Here is a 26089-nt window from a genome sequence, read left to right on the forward strand (position 1 = left end):
CTCCAACAGCTTTACCAAATGCCTGGTAATTGGCGAGAGAAGCAAAGCTTGCACCAACCTGGAACAGATGTTTCTCTGACTTTGGCAGGGCCACAACCTTTGGCAAAATAGCCATGACTTCATCAGCCACTCGATTAATAATTCTGGGTATGGTTGGCCTTGGGATCCCAAAAAGCCTGGGACACAACCCTGTAAGATGCACCACAGGCCAACCAATACAAAAACACCAGTGTCTGGAGTATCATACCCCAGCCATGCCTCCGTTTTTGATGAAGCAGCTTTAGTAGTTTGTTGAGGCTTTCTCTCTCTCTTTTGTATCGCCTCCATCAAAACACTTCTCAAGAACAGGGACATGGAGGTTGAGCCTGCAATAACTCATGTCTGTTTGTATGAAGCAAGATATTAAAAAAATTAATAAATCAATAAATACTACACACAACATTACATTTAGTTCATTCTGAATGTTTAGTCATGATAATAAAAAACTTTATTGTACAGTGTCTATTTTTCTAGCTTAGTTTTTCTTATAATTTTTTTAAATTAAAATTAAATTAAAAATTATATTTAAATCATAAACACTGGGGTTAAATAATAAATTATGTAATTTGTAGCACCTTTACAGACGGTGGGATCACCTGTAATATTGTATATGATGTTAATATTAAAATTATGTGAGATACTGCACAATACAAAATACATGATTCAAAATAAAAGACCATAAACCAAAAAAAACAAGACAGAAGCATTACACTCCACTTGTGTGTTGCTAGTGAAAAAAAAAACTATATCTCTTGATAAGGCATGGGTAAAGATGCTAGAATTTATTTGGTAAGTAAATGTTAGAAATGTAATTACATTATTATATGTTATAATGCTAAATAGAAGCACTCATTTGTGAATGAAGACTGAAATGTACTGAAACATATCACTTTTAATCATATTTTAACATGGCATTGTAAATTATTATCTTGATCTTCCAACTTCTCTGTTTCTCAGATCATGTATTTGGTTTCCATTTCAACTGGAAAGGATCAGTCAATGAATAGCTTAAAAGACTTGTAACAATTAAAGAGTTTAGTTCACCCTCTACTGCTGTAAACTTGCAAAGGTCTGGACATCATTTGAAACTGAAGGCATGAGCAGAACAGAAGGACAGATAGAGGAGAGAGGATACTGGGGTAGTAAAGCCGAGTTTCTTCTGGCTGTGGCAGGAAATGTAGTTGGTCTTGGTAACGTCTGGAGGTTTCCATACCTCTGCTACAAATATGGAGGAGGTACAAGACCACCACAAGTTCAAATAAACAAATGTTCTTTCAGTGTTTTTCAGTGGTATTTCAATAATTAATGTTTTTGTTCTGGTGTGTTCTTAGGTGCATTCCTGATACCTTACTTGGTGTTTGTGGTTACCTGTGGGGTTCCTCTGTTCCTGCTTGAGACGGCAATGGGACAGTACACCAGGGAAGGTGGAATTACATGTTGGCATCGCCTCTGTCCACTGGCTGAGGGTGAGTCATAAATTAAACAAATCTTTTTCTAAAAGATTTAAATGATTCAATTGACTGTCATGTGTGAAAAGAATCTTAATGCCATTCTTTTATAGTACTACTGTTTATGTTTGTTGCATGTGATACAATAGGTGGTTTTACTCATTACAGTATATCAGCTAAACTGTTTAGTTTCTTTAGTTAAGTGAGAAGAATATTAACACACGACTCAGTAGAAAAAGACTTATGGAAGATTAAAGAAACCAACTGGTTTAATAAATAATCAGTAGACAAAAGGTAAAACTCAAAGTGCAGCATTGCAAGAACAACTGTAATGCATTTGTAGAGCGTCAATGAGTGTGGATCATTTATACAAGTGTTTTCTAGTCAATGTGTGTTTTCTTTTGTCAGGTATTGGTTATGCAGGACAGATGATTCTGCTGTACAGCTGTATGTGTTACATCATCATTCTGGCCTGGGCACTTTTGTACCTCTTCTTCTCTTTTAGCTCTCAACTGCCATGGGCCAGCTGTGACAACACCTGGAATACAGGTGATGACTATAAAAACCTAATATCATCAGTTAAATATCATAGTCAAGCATTCTGTTACAAAGCTAACACTGTTTTTATCTCTGTGTTAGATGACTGTGTAAATCTCGTTGCAAAGAATTTGACTCTCAACCACACAACACAAATGAATTCAACCTCTGCAGCTACTGAATTCTGGGAGTAAATAAATCAAATCAAATTGTCATTAAAATATTTGCATGAATTACCTGCATTTTACAACAATAAATAAAAATATAAAGAAAATAAGAACTTTGCATATTTCCCATTGTACAGACACAGAGTGCTGTCTCTCTCTGGTGGTATTGAACAGATGGGTAAAATCAACTGGGAGATTCTTCTGTGTCTCATTGCAATGTGGATCATATGTTATTTCTGTATCTGGAAAGGAGTCAAATCTACAGGCAAGGTGTGAACACTAATTAAGAAACATAAATTCGTTATTTTATTAATCTATAATTGAGTACGAGTATGAGTAGGTCTTCAATTGTTCAACATCATTTTACATTCCATGCACATAAAATGTAATACAAACCTTGGGTACTTTAAACTATTTTGACAATGCTTTATTTTAAATATGTAGTAGTGTTTAAACATGTTTAGAATTCTTTAGGATTACTACTTGTATGGATCTTTATGGTAGGGGTTTTATGAGCATAGTAACTAAAGGAAAATCTAAATCTAACAGTAACAGTAAAAACAGTAAAACTTTATAAGGAAAACATTTTCATGTGTAATATAGATAGAAAGATGAAATATGAGCATTTCTTGTGTTGTGTTTTTATTATAGGTGGTGTATTTTACAGCAACATTTCCTTATGTGATGTTAGTGGTGTTGTTGATTCGTGGGTTGACTCTTCCTGGAGCCCTACAGGGCATCAAGTTTTACCTGTATCCAGAACTGTCCCTTCTCTATGACCCACAGGTACCATCAACATCTGCACTGCAGATGTTAATAATACAAAACACTATATATACTGTAGTATTATCCCATTATTACAATAATATAAGGGTTAATGCTAGATCAGCAAAGTATGGAGCATACCTGTCAACCCTGCCGTTTTTCCCAGGATATTTTACCATTACATCTTGCCATCATCCTGTTTAAATAATTTCCCGTATTTTTTAATCTTTCTATAAAAATTCCCACTAGCCATATTTGATGTTTGCTTCATTTACCTCCGATAAAGTAGGTGGCAGTATAACTGTAACATATCACTGAAACGATAGAGCAAATAAACTGAGGAGAAGAAGAATAGCTTGCAGAGGGAGGATGGCTGCGTCCAAATACCCACACTTGTGGTCTTGGCCACTTGAGAGCACGTGCACGGGACAGAGAGTAAGTGCGCAAGACTGTCCCATGTCTTAAAACTGGCAAAGTGCAGTGCCCTTAACCCACACTGCTTCGAAGCAGTATTTAAGGCTACATGTATCCCATCATGGATCATGTTCTGAATGTAAATCATGAGACTTCTTTTAAAAACCTTGCAAGGTGTTGTGGAATCTTTTAATTGTAAGTAAAAAAAAATGCACATCGCCCACTCCCTATTTACACAAACTTGCACACTCTTTTTGTGTCGTTTGGCTAAATTAGAACAGGAATGAAACCTTGCATCTGGTTCAGATATCCTTCCTTCAATGTTGACAATTAAGGGATTGTATCTTTAGTTTTAGCAACTTTCAACCCCTTTTGAGACATTTGCGGTAGGCCTACACTTTGGTTTCTGTCTGGTACTCTTTGTGGTTTCATACAGTGGCAGGAAAAAGTATGTGAACCTTTTGGAGTGGCAGTAGAATAAAATTAATAACTGGTTGACCCCCCCTGGCAGTTGGTCAATGAGACTAAAATTGCTCCATGTATACTGTAATGTATTGAAATCATAATGCGGTGTGTGTAGGTTTGGATGGAGGCTGGAGCTCAGATCTTCTTCTCCTACAGTGTATCTGTTGGTTCTCTCACTGTATTAGGCAGCTACAATAAATACAACAATAACTGCTACAGGTAAGTTTTAATAAAGTACAGTTTATGAAAAAAAATAAGAGTGAATAAAACATTTTATGTCTTCTTTTTTAAAAATTATACATGTCCTATAAAACTGAGATTTTCTTGAAATGCATGTATTATGTCTGACAATGAATCACTTTATGTATGTTTGTATCATATATTGTTTTTTAATCTTAGGGACAGTTTATGGCTTTGTCTACTGAACAGTGGAACCAGTTTTGTAGCTGGTTTTGCTGTGTTCTCAGTCCTGGGCTTCATGGCCCATCAGCAAAGCGTACCCATTGATAAGGTGGCAGAATCAGGTACTGCATCATTTTTTCTAAACAAAGTGAATGGATTGAGCAAGTTTAGACATGGGACTGTACCATTCAACCATTTTTATTATAGTAAAAGTGTAGTAACTATATTTTTGGTAGATTGATTACCATTTGTGTTAACAAAGTATTACTATACATCTATACTAGGTATTAGTATTATATACTAGGTATAAGTATTACAGTATTACTATATATAACACAGTCTCACCCCATTTCGTCAATATTTGACGACACTTGACCATTCGTCAATATGTGACGCGGAGGGTATACCTTTCGCGTCATTTTTTGACGAACTGGGGACTTCAATACTATTACGTCCGTTGCATTCTCTTCTCCTATTTTCTTACCAATTTCGCGTCGGTTTAGGGTTAGATTACGCAAAATTAAACCGTGTACGCGAAATTAAACAGTGTTCACCTGGCGTTGGGGTTAGAAACAGTTGTCACCTGGCGTTGGGGTTAGAGTTAGGTTTGGGTAGGGATGTCATTATGTAAATCTAACCCTAAACCGACGCGAAATTGGTAAGAAAATAGGAGAAGAGAATGCAACGGACGTAATAGTATTGAAGTCCCCAGTTCGTCAAAAAATGACGCGAAAGGTATACCCTCCGCGTCACATATTGACGAATGGTCAAGTGTCGTCAAATATTGACGAAATGGGGTGAGACTGGGTTGCTATATACCCCAAACAAAGCCCACTCGGGTACAAATTCATCCACCGTCATGAACCCAGAGCCCACCCAGCCATAACCAGCTGTAGAAGATTAATGGAAGGACTTAGATACTTTGGCCCAAATCCTTCCAAACAAAGTGGGCAACCATCGATAAAGACCTGGTCCAACTACTAGACACTAAGAAAGCAGATGGATGAGATGGGAAAGTTCATCGAAGATTGACAGATTCATGAAAAAGGAGCCTGAGAAAACAGGGAAGGAAGGCCACAGAAGTGGAAAGAAGAGATATCAAGATGCTACAGGGTGATATTAAGCCGCCCCTTGCAACACTATAAAGAGCAAGAAGCTTAAAGAAGCAACAAAGGAAAGAATGACACAGGTCTACATTCTATAGATATCCATACAAGTTTGTTAGAAGCCTCTCTAGCATAGACAAAATTGGGACCCCTAGTCCAAGGAAAAGATAAATACAAAAATGAATGTTGGTTATTAAAATTACTGTGGTTTGGAATTGGTAAAAGGTGTTCAGAAAAAAATGTATCAAAATATTTTGCACACACTGTAATGGGACTCATGGCTCAGCCGCGAGACTGTGACTACATTGTAACATTTATCAGGTCTCAGTGTTATCATAAGGTGGTCAGAATGGTTAGTAAAAACATTGTGCACTCACTGGCTAAGACAATTAGCAGATGTTTAAAACCTGCAAAGTCTTTTACAGTGCTTGCATTTATTGTAATGTCACGTGTCAGCTCTTATACTTTTCTACTTTTCAATTCAATTTTTCAATTCAATTGTATTTATATAGCGCTTTTTACAATTGTTAATTGTTTCAAAGCAGCTTTACATGAGTAGATGAAGGGAAAAACACAGAAAATCAATAGATAATATAAGAAGTAGAACATAGCGGCTAAGGATAAACTGTACAAGCGAGCATAGTAATAATGTAACGTATACAGTAAAGTGCTAAGTTAAGCCAAAGTTGGCTGACTCGTAATCATTACTTAATCATTATATGGAGTTGGTAGTCAAAATTTCACAAAGATGGGTGGTATTTGTGATCCCATGTAGTGGACGGGTCTGGGCCAAAATGTCAGGGCCGATTTTTTTTCCCAGTCCAGCCCTGGGGTCTCATTTACAAAACTGTTTGTAGGATCCTTACTTAAAGTCTATGTACGCACAAAAGCTAAAAATGGCATATGCCAAAAAATAATTAAGTCTTCTAAAACAAAGCAATGTTCCCTTTATAAATCACAGACCACCTGCAAGTGTGTGTACAAGAATCATCCTCAGATCCCACCCTGCAAGCCCATTCTCCCATCAAGTTGTTTTTATAGATCACAACCATTGTGTGGGAACTGGCATATACACGTTTCCAGACCCGTTTTGTGCGTACGCACGCTTTATAAATAAGACCCCTGGTCTCCACTGCTGGGGATGTGGGTACTGGATAGTTTCAATATTTTAGGGGGATATCTGTGTGTGCAGGTGACTATTACTGTGCGTAATTATTAGGCAACTTAACAAAAAACAAATATATTCCCATTTCAATTATTTATTTTTAGCAGTGAAACCAATATAACATCTCAACATTCACAAATATACATTTCTGACATTCAAAAACCAAACAAAAACAAATCAGTGACCAATATAGCCACCTTTCTTTGCAAGGACAAATCCGTGGATTCTGTCAGTGTTTTGATCTGTTCACCAACAACATTGCGTGCTGCAGCAACTACAGCCTCCCAGACACTGTTCAGAGAGGTGTACTGTTTTCCCTCCTTGTAAATCTCACATTTGATGATGGACCACAGGTTCTCAATGGGGTACAGATCAGGTGAACAAGGAGGCCATATCATTAGCTTTTCTTCTTTTATACCCTTTCTTGCCAGCTACGCTGTGGAGTACTTGGACGCGTGTGATGGAGCATTGTCCTGCATGAAAATCATGTTTTTCTTGAAGGATGCAGACTTCTTCCTGTACCACTGCTTGAAGAAGGTGTCTTCCAGAAACTGGCAGTAGGACTTGGAGTTGAGCTTGACTCCATCCTCAACCCGAAAAGGCCCCACAAGCTCATCTTTGATGATACCAGCCCAAACCAGTACTCCACCTCCACCTTACCTTGCTGGCATCTGAGTCGGACTGGAGCTCTCTGCCCTTTACCAATCCAGCCACGGGCCCATCCATCTGGCCCATCAAGACTCACTCTCATTTCATCAGTCCATAAAACCTTAGAAAAATCAGTCTTGAGATATTTCTTGGCCCAGTCTTGACGTTTCAGCTTGTGTGTCTTGTTCAGTGGTGGTCAACTTTCTGCCTTTCTTACCTTGCCATGTCTCTGAGTATTGCATACCTTGTGCTTTTGGGCACTCCAGTGATGTTGCAGCTCTGAAATATGGCCAAACTGGTGGCAAGTGGCATCTGGGCAGCTGCACGCTTGACTTTTCTCAGTTCACGGGCAGTTATTTTGCGCCTTGGTATTCCCAGACGCTTCTTGCGACCCTGTTGACTATTTTGAATGAAACGCTTGATTGTTCGATGATCACGCTTCAGAAGCTTTGCAATTTTAAGACTGCTGCATCCCTCTGCAAGATATCTCACTATTTTTGACTTTTCTGAGCCTGTCAAGTCCTTCTTTTGACCCATTTTGCCAAAGGAAAGGAAGTTGCCTAATAATTATGCACACCTGATATAGGGTGTTGATGTCATTAGACCACACCCCTTCTCATTACAGACATGCACATCACCTAATATGCTTAATTGGTAGTAGGCTTTCCAGCCTATACAGCTTGGAGTAAGACAACATGCATAAAGAGGATGATGTGGTCAAAATACTCATTTGCCTAATAATTCTGCACTCCCTGTATATATATATCTGCCTCAGTCCGCAGAATGTTAAAGCGTTAACACAGCAAATTGCCATGGAGACAACCTTGATTAAGGTCCAAACAGAGTCAGCAATCATCAGGTGTCTGTGGGAGAGGGGTAAGGGAATGCAAGAGCGTCTCGCTGCATTGCTCTTTCGAGGGAGTTGTTGTTCCAACAGCGGCCTTGGCCGAGGCCAGTGCTGGATAAAGGGGGCTGAAAGCAGATTATATTGGAAATATTTGGTCTTTGGGCAAGTACCCACATTCCTTTACACGACTACTCTCTTAGTCCATTCTGGTCCATCGGCTTTTTCAAATCCGTGAGCTTCTCCATGATGTCATCCAATGCAAACCCCATGTTATCATGGTTCTGAATAGATAGATATCTTCAATGTCCTCCACGGAAAGAGCCACCAGACTCATGACCTCCCACCTCTCCCATGCGTCCATTGTGTAGCCAGCTGCGAATGTTCCGGCAGGGCAGACAGGTTCCCCCGAACCCAAGTTTCTCGTCGAGTAGATGGTGTCAATTGCGTTGAGAGACCAGTTGATCAAATCCATGATTTTTAGTTTCGAGAGCAGTGCAGAGAGAGTCTCTCAGAGTTAAGAGACAAGACTATACGACACGAGAGGAGCAAAGCATGGAAGGTTAGGGGGAGGAGAGGGAGATAAAATGCGAACGCCTTGGCTGAGAGCCAAACGAGAAAGTTTGTCTCTCAGCCAAATAAATAAATAAATATAAGAAAGAAAACTTTGTGCTTTGTAACTGGAGATTTGTATATGAACAAACAGCTGCATTACACATTAAAAAAAGGTACAAATAATGAAACCATAATTATTTGTGTTTTCTTTTTTTCTTTAGGTCCAGGTCTAGCATTTATAGCTTATCCACAGGCAATATCTATGATGCCTCTTCCCCAGTTGTGGGCTGTATGTTTCTTCATCATGATTATTTTACTAGGTCTAGATACACAGGTAACCTTAAACACATATATACACATGACAACAATTGCCACACTGAAGATTATTGCATTTGTCAAATATATTTATGAATGTTAAATACAAAACCAACTCATGATTTCCCATTTCTTATAGTTCATTTTACAAGTGACACACATACTGGATTACTGTAAACCAAATATCTATGCACCATATGTCTGAATGCTTACTTTAATGTCTTTAAATATATGTGAGTAGTTTGCATAAATTAACCCAATACAACATTTTAGGCATCAATTAAAGCTATGGTCTACGATTTCAAAGATTGTTCATTATTAATAAACTCGTTTAGATGCTGGTTATGGTTCTACAGTAAAATCCTAACAATATGAAGAGAAAAAAGAATTTTAAAAATCCATTCAGTCTATTGGGTGTACGGCGGCAGATAAATTGACCAATGTAAACCGATTTTCAACATCGTAGACTACAGCTTTAATAAAAATGACTAACATTGCATATTTCTAGAACATAAGCCTTACCTGAAGAAAGTGATGACTTTTGGAGTTTTAATGCACTTGTGAACCCTAAAAGTTTGTAGCAATGGAGGTTGTCATGACGTCGATGATGGACCTGTTCCCTATGGTGCTGCGCAAAACTGGACGCAGAGAAATTTTTCTCCTCATCTTCTGTCTCATATGCTTCTTCGGCCAACTCGTCATGGTTACAGAGGTCAGAGTGTTTTTGGGACTAAGAGAAATAATGAAATAAGCATGTGTCATTACTATGAAATAAAATGTTTCTACAACAATAACGTGTAACTAGTACTGTAATAACTAATTACTACAACAAAATCTGAATGTGTTTCTTTATGTATACATTGTCATAGTCCATCCATCCATTCTCTATCTGGTCACCCATAGTCAAATTGTAGAAAAAACAGACCAAGAAGGGCATCCCACACATCCTTCTCCCTGGTTACTTTGTCCTGCTCCTTCTGGGGGATTCCAAGATGTTCCCAGGACAGCTGTAAGAAATTTTACATCCAGTGTGTCTTGGGTCTGCTTCAAGGTCTCTTTCCAGTTGGACATGCGCTAAATACCTCCCCGGTAGGCATCTGAGAGGCAACTTTACCAGATGCCTGAAAAATCTCATTGACTACTTTCAATGCATAGAAGGGCTCTTTCTCAGGGTTAAATCAGACCCATTCTGGCTCTATGTATCCAGGCTTCCTTGTGGAATAGCTCCTCCAGAGATGGAAGTTAAGGGTCTTCTTGACATGATCTTTAACTAACTGTTCCCAGTTCAGCCTTCACAGTCCATTTGGGTTTTCCAGGTCTTTCCTTCTTGGACAGAGGCCGAAACTTGATCAACATTGGTTGGGTTGCCTGGAAGAGGCTATCTGTTGAAAGACCCCAAACACCCAATGCCAGGAAACAACACTGTTGATGTGTGCAAGTTTGAGCATCAGACGCTGTAAGAAGGGAAGAAGGACGCATTTTTAAGGCCGCATTTTAAGCATCATTCAAATTGGAATGGCCTTCAGTCGCTCTGCTGTGACGCCATTGGTCTTGCAATTTAGCCTTTGGAGGTTGCAGCCTTCGAAATTGGGACACAGCTTTTGTCATCCCTCTATATCCACACCCACCTTGAAGCATTGTCTGCATCTTCTGGGATGTTGTTGCAAACATTTAATACCAAAGAGTTCCGCCCAGAGGACCTTACATTAATTAATATGGTCCCAGTTAGTCTAAGCACCCTGCTTGCACATAGCCACTGTCCTCCTTTGATGTTTCTCTTCCACCTCTACATGGATCTCTTTGGATCAGCTAATATCTCTCTTTGTCATAACATGGTCTTGTGAAACTGCCAATCCCTGTTTATCTGACTTGTACCGTGTATGGCACATCACTTGGTCCTGGAGCAGAGTTTATGCTGCTTTGCCTGTATTTGTAACTTCAGCCAGAGCGGCATTCTTGATGTCAAACATAATAGAGGGTTTACATAATGTTTTATTTAATCTTCATTTAAGAATTAAAATTTTACTGTAAGTTAAGCCGTTCTGACTTAAAGGTGCAAACTGCTCTTTGCTTCACCTGGGCAATCAAGTTGTATTTGGCGCCACTGCGGTATGCATGGCGGTAATAGGTATTCTGGTTGACTACTTACTTTAGGTTTTCATATTTTCTTTAAAGAATGAGTTCATATTCCAGTTCTTATTCAGAATTCCTAGGCTGAATGTTATAGTTTGATTCATTTAAGAGAGGTTACATAAACTAGCCTGACGTTGTCATACTCAATTCTAGTCAGAATTTGAGTCTGATACCGCTCCATTGAGCTATAATTATGAGGCGTGTCTCAACCGAAAAATGCCTCTGCACTCAATTGGATAGACCTACGACCAATCAGAGCAACGGGGTGTGAGACGTATGTTGAAATGACGTATTTGCAGCTTGACCGAACTGCTAGTTATTTCGCTACGACACACACTACAAGTCTGAGTTTGCGAACGTACATCAACACCTACTATGTTTACAACATTTCATTTATATCACATTAAGTCATACAGTAAGACTATCTCTTACCATTTGTACATTAGTTGAACTTCATCCACGACGATACCCATTACGTTTGCTTGTTATATCCATCTCGTCGTGCACACCGAGTTGCATCTCCGTGATACCCATTTTAGTTGCTTCTTTAACTTGATCTTTCATAAGTGCGACAACTTTTGTCGAATCCCGTAGGACGGCAAAAACATCAACAAATGCCTTGCTCGCGTTTCTCTGTTCCTCTTTTAAAATCAATGCTCTGTCGATATCTTTTAGAACAGACTCAATGTCAGAGTCCACACATCTGATTTCTACCGCGGCAGCCATTTCGTTGTAAACAACAGATTCAACACACGCGCTCTTTGGTGACGTGGTTGATTTACGTTACTGATCATCTGTCCATCATCATATAAAGCCCGCCCTGACAATTTGATTGGTTCGACCAGCTTTGGGTCGAGCATAGTAGCAACTCAACGGTGAAACTCCAGACCGATCTTCCCGTTCCTCAAAATGTTGTGGGCGGGGCTAAGATCGGCTGGCACCCAGGCTATACATAAACAGCAGAATATACTGTCCTGTAAATTGGGCATGTGACACCTTGTCTTTATATTTATTGTTGTATTGTGATCTGCAGGGGGGGATGTATGTATTCCAGTTGTTTGACTACTATGCCTGCAATGGAGCCTGTGTTCTTTTCCTGTCTGTTTTTCAGTCTGTAGCCATTGGATGGATATTCGGTGAGTGACAAACAAGCAACAAAAACTGACATAAAAAAAAAAATCACCATTTTCATACAAATTTGATTTGTGTCAGTTACTTGTACATGTCATATATATACTTTCTGTAACTGCTGCTATTATATTGTTTATAAAAATTTTCAATTTATCTTACATTTTATAAAATCACTTTATTTGAATCCAGGACAGTATCTGATTACAGTGATGCTCAATTCTTTCACAGGTGCTGAGAGAATGTTTGACATTATTGAAGACATGACAAAGACACGACCCAACTACATATTCATGCTGTGCTGGAAATACCTGACTCCTCTTGTGTGCCTGGCATGTGCATCTGCATTTCATTTCCTTGTTTACATATTATTTATATTGACCAAAAAGACTCACATTTGTCTAATATAATTCTCACAGTTTCTCATTTTCATTTGTACCACCTCAGGTGTCTCTTGTCTGTTCTCTGGTGCAGTACCAGCCCCTGACATTTAACCGCTGGTATGTGTATCCGAACTGGGCATATGCACTTGGGTGGTCAATGGCCTTGTCCTCCATTCTGCTGATACCTGGATGTGCACTGGGTCGACTGTTTGCTGGGAAAGGGAGCCTGAAACAGGTAATGATAATTTATGTTATTTACCAAGTAAATGATCAAAAAAGCTTTCAGGCTTCACTACAACTAAAAGTTTGTTTTCTTGTGTCTGTGTATCTTAGCGTTGGCATTATCTGTGTAGTCCTGACAAGAACCTCCCGGTCACCTGTAAGCAACAAGCTGAAATGCAGAAAATGATGTGCAATGCAGATCCTGAAGATCTATACAGAAATTCACTTTGAAATAAAATACTTTTTTCACCTACCAGTGCTGGTTGAATTTTGCATCTATAGGTGAATCAATCACTATTATGTTTCTTACTGACTGTTTTCTATTCAGTTTATCCATCAGTATAAACAGCTAAATTCCCCTACTAAAAACAATAGAAACATCACAAAAATTTGTAACGGTCTTTGTTGGTCTCTTCAGTACTTGTATGAGTTGGGTTGTATTGATGGGACCCTTTAAATCCTACTGGAATATGTCCCAAAACTCACTCACTTTAGATGCTGTAACACCAGTGGCGGCTGGTCAATAGGGGGCACCGCCCCCCAAAGTTGTCCAGAGAAGAAAGATACTTTAACATGTTACCAAAAAGTTAAATTTATAGTGCAAATTAATACAAAATAAAATCATTTAGTTGTGCCATTTCACTGTTAGTCATGTTTTCATTTATTTAAAATCAAAACTGAGTTTGTTGTGTGTGTCTCATGTTTGTGTGTCTGGGATGCACCCCTAATGAGTGTGTATGTAGGTCAGTAAAAAGGGTAAAAACGTGACCTGAGGCTGAGCTCTAATCGGCTGGTTTCGGATCCGGCTTGGGACACAGGACTGTGCGGCCCAAACCCTCCCACTTATATTGTAACGGAATCAGAATAGTTTTTTATGTCTTTGACCTCATGTGATTGGATCGTTCTCAGAGTCTTATAACCATGTAGCAGATTGTCATATAACTGCTAGCTACAGTACTGATCAGTGAAAGCAAGTGAAATATCTTGAGATAAAGGAAATATGATTTTATGCTTACAAAATCACCCTTTACAAGGCGTTCTGTTGAAGAATAAATAAAGGATTTAGGAGCTTGGACCAGATTGAGCAGCAGGAAATTATAATTTGTTTACACAGTGTGCTTTTCCAGGACGTATGGCAAATGGAGTTGGCTAATGTTAGCAGGATGCTACAGTATGTAAATCATCATGATATTTAAAAGCTGCATCCGAATACTCTAAATTGCTGCCTTCTGAGGCAGCTTTCCAAGGCAGGAAGGCATCAAGGCATGTCCTTTTACTTCCTGTCTCCTGGGATACCTATGCGAGGGCGTACAATAAAAATGTGATTGGTCGAGCCTGGTCGAGTTCGGAAAAAAAAGGCGGCCAAGGAAGCGACTGGAGCACAAATTTAGTGTAAATAAAGGTAGATTTTCACTTTTTACACCTTTTAATTGCATTTCTAGCGAGAAATTAGTATTATAGTTTTCAAATATGTGATTAGTTAGCCGAATCCTACTTGAATCCTTATTCTATTAACACAGTAAAACACATTAATGAAGTAAACAACGTCCACAGCAGTGTATTTTTCATTTTATTTGATTTTAACTGTAAAAAAAAGGATAGACAACATTATGCCAGGATGGCAAGTGGGAAAAACTATTTTGACAATTACCATAAGCCTATGCATAATGAAAGCGATGCGGTGTGATGCGCTACTTTTTTCCAGGTGCGTCCACGAAATGTAAACCGCCCCTAAGGCTCACCGGAAAAAAATATCTCCACGTCAGCACCCGATGTGCGTAATCATGGCCACGTGACTTTGACCAGCGTAGCGCAAGCCTAGGGTTCGGTGGAAAAAAAATCTAAGATTCGGCCGAACCCGAACCCTGTCAAAAAGCCCAGTATTTGGCCGAAACCGAATCCTGGATTCGGTGCATCCCTATTTCAAACACGCTGCCTTTGAAGTGTGTCCGAAAGTCTTTCTCTGAGCTGCTTTCATGCCTCCGAAGTCATTTCCTCATGAGGCAGCGAGGCAACGAGTCACTTCCTTGAGCTTGGTCTGTGATTAGTCAACTAACACATGCGCGTTTTATCGCCTCAACTGCCTGTCAATGCGAGATCATTCATTCATCAGCTTCATGTGATGTTAAACATGTAAAGTGCATGCACGGTCTCTGTTCATCTGTTCACAAATAAATAAATAAAAATTATATTAACTCGTATGCTCGTCTTGTAAGTTCATGATTCGAAATGAACATGTGAACGAAAACAAATATAATCATTAAAACATGAAATGACGGATAATAATTGATGGAAGAATTTTTTTCAGGTGTAAAAGAATAACGCAATCTCTGTTGTGTGTGTGTGAATGATTACCGTGATTAGTTCATTACTGATAATTAGGGGTGCACCGAAAATTTTGGCCGAAAATGACATTATCGGTTTTGGGCCGAAATAAAAAATCCAGACCGTCAACCGAAAATGATGTCAACCGGGCCAATTCCATCCGTGCGCTAAGGGCTTGCGTTTCACTCACAGTCAAGCTGTTATCAGTCGTCACCCTCCCCTCCGTGCTCAAGCAGGTTTCACTCACGGTCAAGCTGCACTCGTTTCCACAGACAGACAAACTGTAAGTTTTACCACAGACGTTTGGAGCTCAGACGTTAGCCCGACTAGCATGCTTAGCTTAACAGCGCAGTAGATTGACTCTTTATTAAACTGCCAAACGTTTTGCTTCACTCACGGGAGTTTGTTGGGTCACACACCGCAGCTGCGATATCTGATGCTTTGTCTTCAATGTTTGACACTTGGCACATTGAGAAATCTTATGCACTGTAAACAATGGCTGTAAATTTACAGCCAATTTTCAACACTAAAATACTGTTTTTTTATGTTTAACAGTTTAGTACTGTAATTAGTGTAATAATTGTGGGCTGCTTAAATTGGAGCAACAAGACAGAGGCCCTAAACAGTACACTAATGTTTTAAATTACAGAGCACTACAGTATTTTTTTAAAACTGCGTGTTGACTGGGGATTTTGGAGCATGGTCAGAACGTTAGTCTTTTAAATTAAGGCAACTGCTTTTGGTAAATTTTCTTTAAAAAAAAAAAAAAAGAGAAATAATTCGCCATTAACTCCTGGAAGGACTTCGGGAAGCAGCATTCATTGGGTCTTGTATACAAATTAAACGGTAAGTTAATTCATATCTTATTCATATTGCCAAGCATGCTTGATATAAAACTGATAGGAGCTTGTCTTGCTAGGTATTTTAACATTTAACGTTTAACGGTATGGAATAGCCAAAACAATATTACTTTTGGGTGGTATTTTGTTTAAAATTGGTAATGTAGCCGAACTTCTGCATCCGAGGAACAACACATGTTAACCTAACCGGCAGCAGGAAAATAGCATTGGGGATACTGGAATAATTATCTTTCCCGGTGATTATTTCAGCCAAACCATATATTTGAACACCAAGATGGTTTTGGTGAGTTTTATTTAGTGTGTGTCGACTTTTAATGAAACGCGTTTTACAGACAGTTAACAAGAAATTTAAGCTAATTGAAGTTTGGTTAAAAGACAGTTGAATCGTTAAGGCTTTGCATTTTTTTTTGTTTAAAAGCCAAATTGGTGCGGAAATATTGTCTTTCTGGAATCTTTGTGAATGCATTTTGTTTATTTATCTGTCGCTGCGTGTCTCACACAGCCAACTAAGTTACAATCTTAACATTGCAACTTGATTAAGATTAAACATGTTTGCGTGAAAACTGATACGTTTTTTATGCATTTGTCGCTGCGTGTCTCACAGCCAACTTCTCAACTGTTTTAGAGCATACAGGCTTTGTTAAACTGTTTTTCATCATCTGTGGCTTTTCTTTCACAATGTTAACATTGCAACCCGATTAAGATTACACATTTCTGCGTGAAGACTGATAGCCTACGTTTCTTTTTTTTATGCATTTTGTTTGTTTATATGTCGCTGCGTCTTACAAAGCAAACTACACAACTGTTTTAGAGCATAAAGGCTTTGTTAAACTGTTTTTCATCATCTGTGGCTTTTCTTTCACAATTTTAGCATTGCAACTTAATTAAGATTACACATTTCTGCGTGAAGACTGATACGTTTTTATGCATTTTGTTTATTTATCTGTTGCTGCGTATCACACAGCCAACTTCTCAACTGTTTTAGAGCATACAGGCTTTGTTAAACTGTTTTTCATCATCTGTGGCTTTTCTTTCACAATGTTAACATTGCAACCCGATTAAGATTACACATTTCTGCGTGAAGACTGATACGGTGTCACTAAATCAGCCAGCAGTCGTAATCAAGACTAATGTATGTTTGATGATGAAAAATCCTCAAAAAATGTACCATTGGGCAATAACAAAATGTTCCCCTGTCAGATCTGTTGTCATAACTGTGCCACAATAGTGACATACATAAGGCACATGAGAATTCATAAAAATACACCTAATTTAACCTTTAAGTGTTTTGCCAGATTGCAGTCAGACTTTTTAAAAAAATTTAAAGTGTCACAGTTACAGACATAACAAATGCGTAGTTAGGCCTACTTTGTCTGGTGTTGAACTAACATGTCATGTTGATATCTGCAGTGCAAGATGTGAGACTTTGACGGTATTTTACTCTCATTTGAAAACACACATTAGAGAGGGAAAAAAAGTTGCGTGTCCTTACAGACACTGTAGACAGAGCTTTACAGTTTTATCCACATTCACATCACACATGAGTCGGAAACATAAAAATGGTGCTGAGGAAAATTTGGCAGCGTCCATTGTGAATCCTGGTGTTTTCCACGAGAGTGAACAAGATCAGTCTGATATGCAGATTGATCCTCCCAGTAATGCAGGTGATGAACAAGAGATTTACCCAGAAATTGCAGATGAATCACAATTCTTAATTTAGCCCTTTTTTATTTGAAATTGCAAGCAAAGTGTTTGCTTCCATCATCTGTCATCCAAACAATTATAGAAGATTTTCAGGAAATACATGATATAAGCCAGTCACATTTGCTTTTCAAACTTAAAGAGAAATTGATTAGACTTGGGATTTCTGAAGCAGACACAAATAATGTGACTGAAGTCATGAAAACTGAGGATCTCTTTAGGACCTGCAACACTCAGCCACTGAAAACTAATCAGAAAAGAAAAACAGTTTTCAAGAACAGCTTCAACTATGTTGAGCCAGTTCAGATCTGTCTAGGTCAGAATGAGGCAGGCAAAGAGTGTTTTGCCCAGTATGTTCCTATTAAACAGACAATTGATTCTCTATTTCATTGCCAATCAGTGCAGGAACAATATAAGCAAGTACACGCCAGTATTGGTTCTAAGGATATTCTTAAGGATGTTTGGGATGGCAAAAATATGGCTGAGAATGTGCTCTTCCAGACGGAGAGGTCATCACTGAGCTTGATCCTGTATCAGGATGCATTTGAAGTGGTAAACCCACTGGGATCTGGAAAGAAAAAACATAAGATACTTGCAGTGTATCTAACTCTTGGAGATTTAATGCCACACAACAGATCCAGCACTGATCAAATGCAACTTGTTCTTCTCTGTAAAGAAAACGATTTTAAGTATTTTGGTCAAGACTTAGTTATGGGCTCTCTTGTCAATGACCTTAAAGATCTTGAGCTTAATGGTGTTACCCTGTCTGATGGAAAGGTTTACAAGGGAACTTTGTGTGCCATTGCAGGCAACAACCTAGGCTCACATAACATAGGAGGCTTTGTGGAGAACTTCAGCAGGAGCTCACACTTCTGCAGATATTGTGATATCAGTAGAGAAGCATTTCATGCAGATCCTCTTATCCAGAGCACAAAACGCACAGTGCAGTCATACAGTGGTCATGTTCAGAGCAGTGAAGGACAGTCTACATCTAGTGGAGGTGTTAAATTTGACTCTGCGTTTAATACGCTCAAATACTTCCATGTATGTCAGCCAGGGTTGCCTCCATGTCTTGGCCACGATCTTTTTGAAGGTATTGTATCCTCTGATCTGGCACTGTACATTAACCATCTTGTTAAGGTGGATAAAATGTTTAGCTATCTTGAGTTGAATCGACAAATAAATCAGTTCAAGTATCTCGGTAGGGATGCTAATGACAAACCGTGTGAGGTTAATGCAGAGGGTGGAAAACTTGGTGGACATGCTGTGCAGAATTGGTGTTTGCTGAGAATGTTGCCCATTTTGATCGGAGACAAAGTAAAAAATCCAGGTGACAACCAAGTTTGGCAGTTGGTTTTGCAACTTAGAGAAGTTGTGGACCTCAGTTGTGCACCTGCGATTTCAAATGGCCAGATAGCCTACCTAAGAGTGCTGATTGATGAATATTTGCTTTGCCGAATTCAAACCTTTCCTGACAACCCACTGAAGCCCAAACATCATTATGTCAATCATTATCCTGAGCTCATTACCCACTTTGGGCCACTTATTCGCCTATGGACTTTAAGATTTGAGAGCAAACACACATATTTTAAACAGTGTTTGAGAAAATTGCGCAACTTTAAGAATCCATGTTCTACTCTTGCAGAGAGACATCAGCTTCTGCAGGCCTTTCTGAGTGCGGGTACTTTCTTCCCTCCAGATGTTTCAGTGGAGAGGGGCACACAGTTTTTCTCAAATGACTACAATGATTTAATCATAGAAGCAGTTGCACATCACAATTTTGAGTCCACAAACACTTTGATAGCCAATGAAGTGACTGTGAAGGGGACAAAATACAGAAAGAACATGATCATTTTGATTGGTGAGGATGATGAGGGTCTTGTTACTGGAAAAATCAAAGTGGTTCTCGTTCATAAGGATTCAGCAGTATATTTTATTGCTGAAAAGTATCATGCCCTGCGTATTCCTGACATGGGTGTTTACAGCCTCACACTGATGCAGAGAAGCTACTGTTGTATTAATCAGGAGAATCTGCTTGATTACTATCCCTTGCCTGAGTACACTGTCCATGACACATCACTGATAATTCTTCATCACTCTTTCCCTTTAGTCCAGAATGATGGCGAATCTGAGTGAAGAAATCAAAGAGATCATCTGCAAAACCTTGCCAAATCTGTCTGAAGAGACCCAGTTGCAAATAATATCGAAACTTCAGAGCTCCGGCTGTGAGTCAAAAGAAGACTTAAAATATGTACAACAGGAAGACATTGCTGATCTGTTACCTGTTATCCAGCGCAGAAAACTCCTGGATGCATTCAAATTAGGTAATGTATGGATAATTTGGTGTGGCATTCTCTTGTTATATTCTCTTGTTTATTCAGTTGTGGAGTCTTCTTTTTCTGAAACTACATAATGCACCTTTAAACTTTTCAAGTATGCCTAATATAAGAAGAGTTTAGTAGACTTTTGTCAAATGTCTGCAGTGACTGATATAGCTTATTAGTTATGTGGCCTAATTATTATTTTTGTTTGTTTGTTTTTTAGAAACCGAGACAGTTACCTTGGATTTACAAGTTATTCCAACTTCGTCAACACTGAGTAGTGATTGGTCGGTGTCTGGTTCTTCATCACCAACATTATGCACTCCGCCTAATTCTAGTTCATCGCACATATGGTCGATTTTGCCATGTTCAAGCCAGGCTAGCTCATCGCACATATCGGCCATTTCGTCATGTTCAAGCCAGGCAAGAAACAGCGAGCCAAGCAATAGACCTTCCACATCTCAGGTACTGAAAACATGGCCAGAAACATTCCAGGTCCCTTGGGAACAAATGCCACAGGAAATTCGTTCTGCAATTGCAAATGAAAAGAGACCTAAACCCGTGGAGCGACGCCAGATGGTACGAGTACTCGCGGATGAAATGAGAAGGTATGAAGCTAACCCCACTCGCGCACAATGCCTAACTGTGGTTCGAAATATCATCAGGCAGTACCCAAAGAGTTTTGCTGATATTGCACCAGATGGGTCACTTCTGTGTGGAGGTTATACATCACTTTTGATTCAATTAAAAAACCGCATTGAGAATGTGAACCGTGATGGAAGCTTCTCATACCATCGATCCTCTACACGCAAAAGGGGTCCAACTGACACTTATAGATGTACACGATTTCAGCCAGAGCTACCTCCAGAAGAAACTGATGACACTGTGGAGCAGCACCGCCAGAGACTGGAGGAGATTTACAGACAGGAGGGTGCAGGTGGAGCAGAAAGAGCAGAAGTTAAAAATCTAACGGAGCTCACATTCTCTCTACAACGTCGCCATATAAATTCACTTCCACCACCTGACATTGAAGATTTGAAAAGCAAATGGCATTTTCTTTTCATGCCAAGGTATATATACGCGCATTTTGAGTTGCTCACAGACATTAATGTGCTTCGTAGCTTAGAACTCAGTATGGAGGAATGTGGAAGACCCATCACAGAATACCTCAGGGGAAAACCTACCAACAAGGATGTCAAGGATATCCTTTCTAATGGTGTAGATAATGAGATGGCACTTTGTGTTGTTCAGCTGCTCATGGCACACTTTGGAGAGGACATAACCGGGTTGATACTTTTTACAGATGTAAGTTTTACTTTTTCTTATAACCCTGTGTTTTAAAGAACTCCATCTGTCTTCAGTCTCCAGACACCTAATGTACTAATTTGGGGGAGTACTATTGCATATGTGAAAACCGAAGTGTAAATTATTTTGTGAAGAAGCTGCATGTAAGCTGATAAATTACCTCCATGTTGTCACATAGTTGCTGAATTACTTTAAAAAGTGTTTTACTTAAACAATTTATCCGATTTTGTGCAGTTTCCTCTAGAGCCACAAAAGGGTTCATACTACTTTTTAGACATTTGCAGTAGAACTCCCCAAGACATAAATTTGTTACCCTTTAAATTTTGAATGCCAAATCTATTTAGCAGTTTGATTGTAGGTACTTCAGAAGCCTACCTTATTTGCCTCTAGGTTACTCTCACCTAGTGTTTACTAATTGTCCTTTTTATAAATTTTCTTCCTAAAAATCTTATTATGGTAAGGATAATGTATTTGTTCCCTTTAGGTGTCTGCCACTGCAGCTGACATTGAAGCAACTCTGCGTCTTCCTGCAAGTCCTCGCCTGATACTGCCTGGTAATATACATTTAATTTAGATTCATTGATAGACACATTGTATATCATATCGGCCATTCATCTTGAGTTTACAAATGTTTACACAAGGTAACAAGTATTCCCATGTTGCTATGACTTGAAGTTTCAGGTGCAACAGGACAAGTAACAATAAAGGGATGGATGATCAGCTTAGAGGGCCGTGTTATCTCTGAGGGCATCACACCAACATTTTTAACAGGACTTGCTGCTATATTTGCAATCTATTACATATTGAACCTTCAGTATCAGGATGAGGAAGCATGCACTTTGGAATTCATTCAGAGGTAAACCCCCTTCATTCCCTGTCATCATTATATGGCTATATATATTAGTACTGTAGATTTCAAGCCTTACACACACACATCTACATGCACGCATGCATGCATACACACACACACACACACATACACACGCACGCACAAACCTACACACACACATATTCACACACACCTACACATGCACACACACCTACCCCCCCCCACACACACAAACACCTACCCACACACAAACACACATCTACGCACGCACGCACGCACACACACACACACACAAACACACCTACACACACGCATGCACGCACACCTGCACACACCCACACCTACACACACGCACACACACACACACACACACACACATGTATATACACACACACCTACACACGCGCACACATATGCACATACATACCCACACACACCTTCACACACATCTACAGCACCTACACACACACACACACAAGCACATCTACATCTACACACACCTGTCCACACACACACACATACCTACACACACCTATACACACACACACACCTGCACACACACACATTTGATTTCATTCAATCCTCTCTAAAAAAAAACAATTCATTGCATTTAATTGCATGTATAAAAAAACGCATGTTGTTGCAACCCCACTCTGATCTTTGACCTCTGATCTTTTGATTTCAGGCGCTTCATTGGTATTAATCCAGAAAGAGGGACAAAGGCGAAAAGGGGCAAGGTGGTCTCCAAGAAGAAAGGTGTGATTGTCCAGAAGAAGTCTTCTGCGGTCAATACTCATGTCGCCATGCTGCTTAAGAATCTACTTGATTTTGAATGGAACTTCATATAGATCGGTGAGCTCTCTTTATAAGCATTAGCTTGGAGTGTATACTGTGGATTCCTGATTGTATAGTTTATTTATTATTATGATTATGATTGTTTGTTTTTGTTTGACAGTGGCAGCACTGGAATAATGGAACAGCAGCTATACCAAAGTGATGGTCTTTAGACCTAACAGTTTCATCCCTAAATGTTTTAATTGATACATCCTGCCAAAACGTTCTACAATCGTTTCAAAATGTTCATTAGTATGTTTTCAAAATGTTGCCAATTCTGCATATGTTCAAAGGTTATTATGAAAGTATATTTTACAGACAGCAGAGAATATATTGCAGATTACATATATAAATATTTTAAGTTGACTTAAGTTGAGGAAATTTTAATAACTCACAGGAATATGTTGAGAGGAAAAACACGAGCCTGTGGGCTTTTTTTCCCCAATATGTGCCAAAGATGCTTGCATTCTGAATTTTCTTACTCATGTTATCAAAAAGGTCTTAATGTTCCTTAAATAGCCTTAATAGGGTAGTTTTCCAAATATTGCTGATGATGTGTATTTGTTGCCTTGGTCCTTTTCTTAGACCTATTGTGTTATTCAAGGTAAAGCTTAAATTACTGTACTTATGACAAGAATTTGGTAAGTGTTCAAACTATAGGTCATGCCCTTTACATTTGGCCCTTTACATTTGGTCTTTATTTATTTATTTATTTATTTATTTAAAGATTAGGGTCAGTATCTGACAAGCAATTTAACATGCATGTTCATTGCAATAGTATAAAGCGGACACTCTGTTTGCTGTTTGCTCATCATCATCCAACAGGGTCTTTTTTTCATTTGTTGTATTCATGTGTACATTGATATTGTTGTTTAAAATAAAGGTATTTTAAAGTGTTTATTGCTTATTTTGCATAATATTCACAATAATGCATATCTTAAGCAATTGTCTTTAGCCCTGGGAATAATGAAGTTTATTGGGAGACCGATATTTTAAATATCAATGAAGACTGATATTTTAGGAAAGTGCTAAATTTATGTTATTTCTAATACAGTAAAAAAAAAATGCAGCATATTTCTGTGATTATTTGGAAATTACAATAATATTGCTTAGGTTGTTACTTTAACTTCTCACAGTTTACTGTTGACAGGCACAGTAGATGTGCCTGTAAACTGTAATAAGTTAAAGTAACAACCTAAACAATATTATTTTAGTTTTCAAATAAATCACAGAAATATGCTGCATTTATTTTTTTACTGTATTCGACCCTGAAATAATTACACAGTGTGACAACAGAAATATACTGTATTTCTGTTTACAGACTACTACCGTAAAGTAATTTTACACATGAATACCGTAAAAATAACGGTATACTGCTGGCGTCTCTGCTGCCAGCTCTTTACTGTAAATTATAGAAATACAGAAAAGTACAGTTTTTCTGGTTTACAGACTACTACCGTAAAGTCATTTTACATATGAATACCGTAAAAATAACGGTATACTGCTGGCGTCTCTGCTGCCAGCTCTTTACTGTTATTTTACAGAAAATTTTTTTACAGTGTGTGCTTGTGATTGTCCGAGATAATGCACAGAACATGTTAAAGGCTATGGAGGACAGTGGACTGAACAGCATACCATGCATGGCACACACGCTTTACATGGATTAAAGTTCTCCGTCGCTATGACAGATTTCCATCAATTGCAGCGAGTCTACGACTCCACCCCCTGCATCTCTCCTGGAGAAGAACTGAAATGGGTCTCAGGTGTAGCCAAGCTTCAGGAATATGGTTTCACAGCCAAAAGGCAGAAAAAGTGAAAAGCACAAAGAGACTTTTGCACATGTTCTTGTTTGGCACTTTTTTTGTATTTAATAGTGGTGCTGCTAGCTTTTTTCCTTTTTTTGTTAATTATTAAGAGTTGACAAAAAAGATTGTTTGGTCTCGTAAGAGAAATAAAAACATGCATTGTTTAGTTATGTAGTTGAAGGCAAAACTGTTGCTACAGCCTCCACCTCCTCCATCTCTCCTGGAGCCACTCCTTCTCATGCAGCTAGTCAAGCACTGAAATGGGTCTCAGGTGTAGCCAAGCTTCAGAATTATGGTTTCACAGCCAAAAATCACAAAAGAGACTTTTTTACAATGTGCTTATTTGGCACTTTTTGATATTTAATAGCGGTGCTGCTAGTTTTTGCTCTTTTTTCCTGTTAATTAACTCTTTCCCCGCCATTGACGAGATTTCTCGTCAATTAAGAGAAAACGCTTCCCCGCCAATGACGAGATATTCCGTCTTTCCGCAATACCGCTATTATCCACCAGGTGGCGCCCTTCCGCAACTTTTTAAAACCGGAAGTATTTCCCTATGCCAAGCTGCTGCATGTCCGTGTCTGTTTTAAAGATCGCTCTGAATGGATGTCTATGAAAAGTCCGTCATAAAAATGGAATTATTTCTGCTTTTTGCTCAAAATATGGTGTTTTTGCAAAAACCTACCCATATTCAAAAGCTGATTGCAAAAGAACCACTAAAGGTAGGATGAAACGGTTTTTTTTGTTTGAAAGCAGAGGGTCTGCGCTTTCATTTGGTATATTGTATGTTTATATATTTAAAGAAGAACATTTTCTGGAAGGCATTAAACTTTGGTGAAAATCATGAAAAACGCTGGCGCTGGCTGGCAACTTTTTTTAAAAACGCTGGCGGTGAAAGAGTTAAGAGTCTCACAAAAATACTGTTTGGTCTTAAAAGAGAAATAAAACATGCACTAAAAAGTTATGTAGATGGTTCATTATTTGTCAAGGTAAATATAAGTTTTTCATAGGTTAAAAATAGCTTTTAAAATATACAAACTGCCTATATTAAAGCTGTTTAAAACATCTCCCCTTAAAACTCTATTGGTCTAACCTATCTAATTAAAGAGTCGGTTGAAGGAATATGGCCTGAAAAAATTTCAGTCAGAAGATTTTTTTCACTTTAATCCATGCGCTTCAGTTGGCTTTGAATGAAGGATTGCTGAGTCAGCGCAGCATTTCTGAAATAACAGCAATCGGGAGAAAGATTGTGGGACACTTTAAACATTCTCCGCTTGCTTATTCCCGACTGCAAGACTGCAAGATTTGCAAATACAGTTTGGGATGCCACCCAAACATCTCCAGCAAGATGTAGTTACTCACTGGAATAGTACGCA

At 38.7% G+C, this 26089-nt stretch overlaps 2 protein-coding genes across 2 annotated transcripts; both read left to right on the top strand.

The window, feature by feature from the left end:
* The first annotated feature begins 1128 nt into the window (after positions 1-1128).
* Positions 1129-12978, top strand: LOC135746454 (sodium- and chloride-dependent GABA transporter 2-like). Its single transcript, XM_065265108.2, has 14 exons — positions 1129-1274; positions 1371-1505; positions 1896-2036; positions 2127-2214; positions 2329-2461; positions 2843-2977; positions 3951-4054; positions 4235-4359; positions 8777-8889; positions 9445-9582; positions 12037-12139; positions 12363-12463; positions 12579-12749; positions 12848-12978. Exons 1-14 carry the CDS (start codon positions 1136-1138, stop codon positions 12965-12967), a joined length of 1746 nt encoding a protein of 581 aa, XP_065121180.1. The 5' UTR covers positions 1129-1135; the 3' UTR covers positions 12968-12978.
* Positions 12979-19725: 6747 nt separating this feature from the next.
* Positions 19726-23130, top strand: LOC135746469 (uncharacterized). The gene is made up of 6 exons (XM_065265125.2): positions 19726-19946; positions 20167-21248; positions 21733-21802; positions 21924-22104; positions 22763-22929; positions 23033-23130. Exons 1-5 carry the CDS (start codon positions 19739-19741, stop codon positions 22923-22925), a joined length of 1704 nt encoding a protein of 567 aa, XP_065121197.1. The 5' UTR covers positions 19726-19738; the 3' UTR covers positions 22926-22929; positions 23033-23130.
* The last annotated feature ends 2959 nt before the right edge of the window (positions 23131-26089 follow it).

The sequence above is a fragment of the Paramisgurnus dabryanus genome, chromosome 9, assembly GCF_030506205.2.
Source record: "Paramisgurnus dabryanus chromosome 9, PD_genome_1.1, whole genome shotgun sequence".
Taxonomy (NCBI): Eukaryota; Metazoa; Chordata; class Actinopteri; order Cypriniformes; family Cobitidae; genus Paramisgurnus; species Paramisgurnus dabryanus.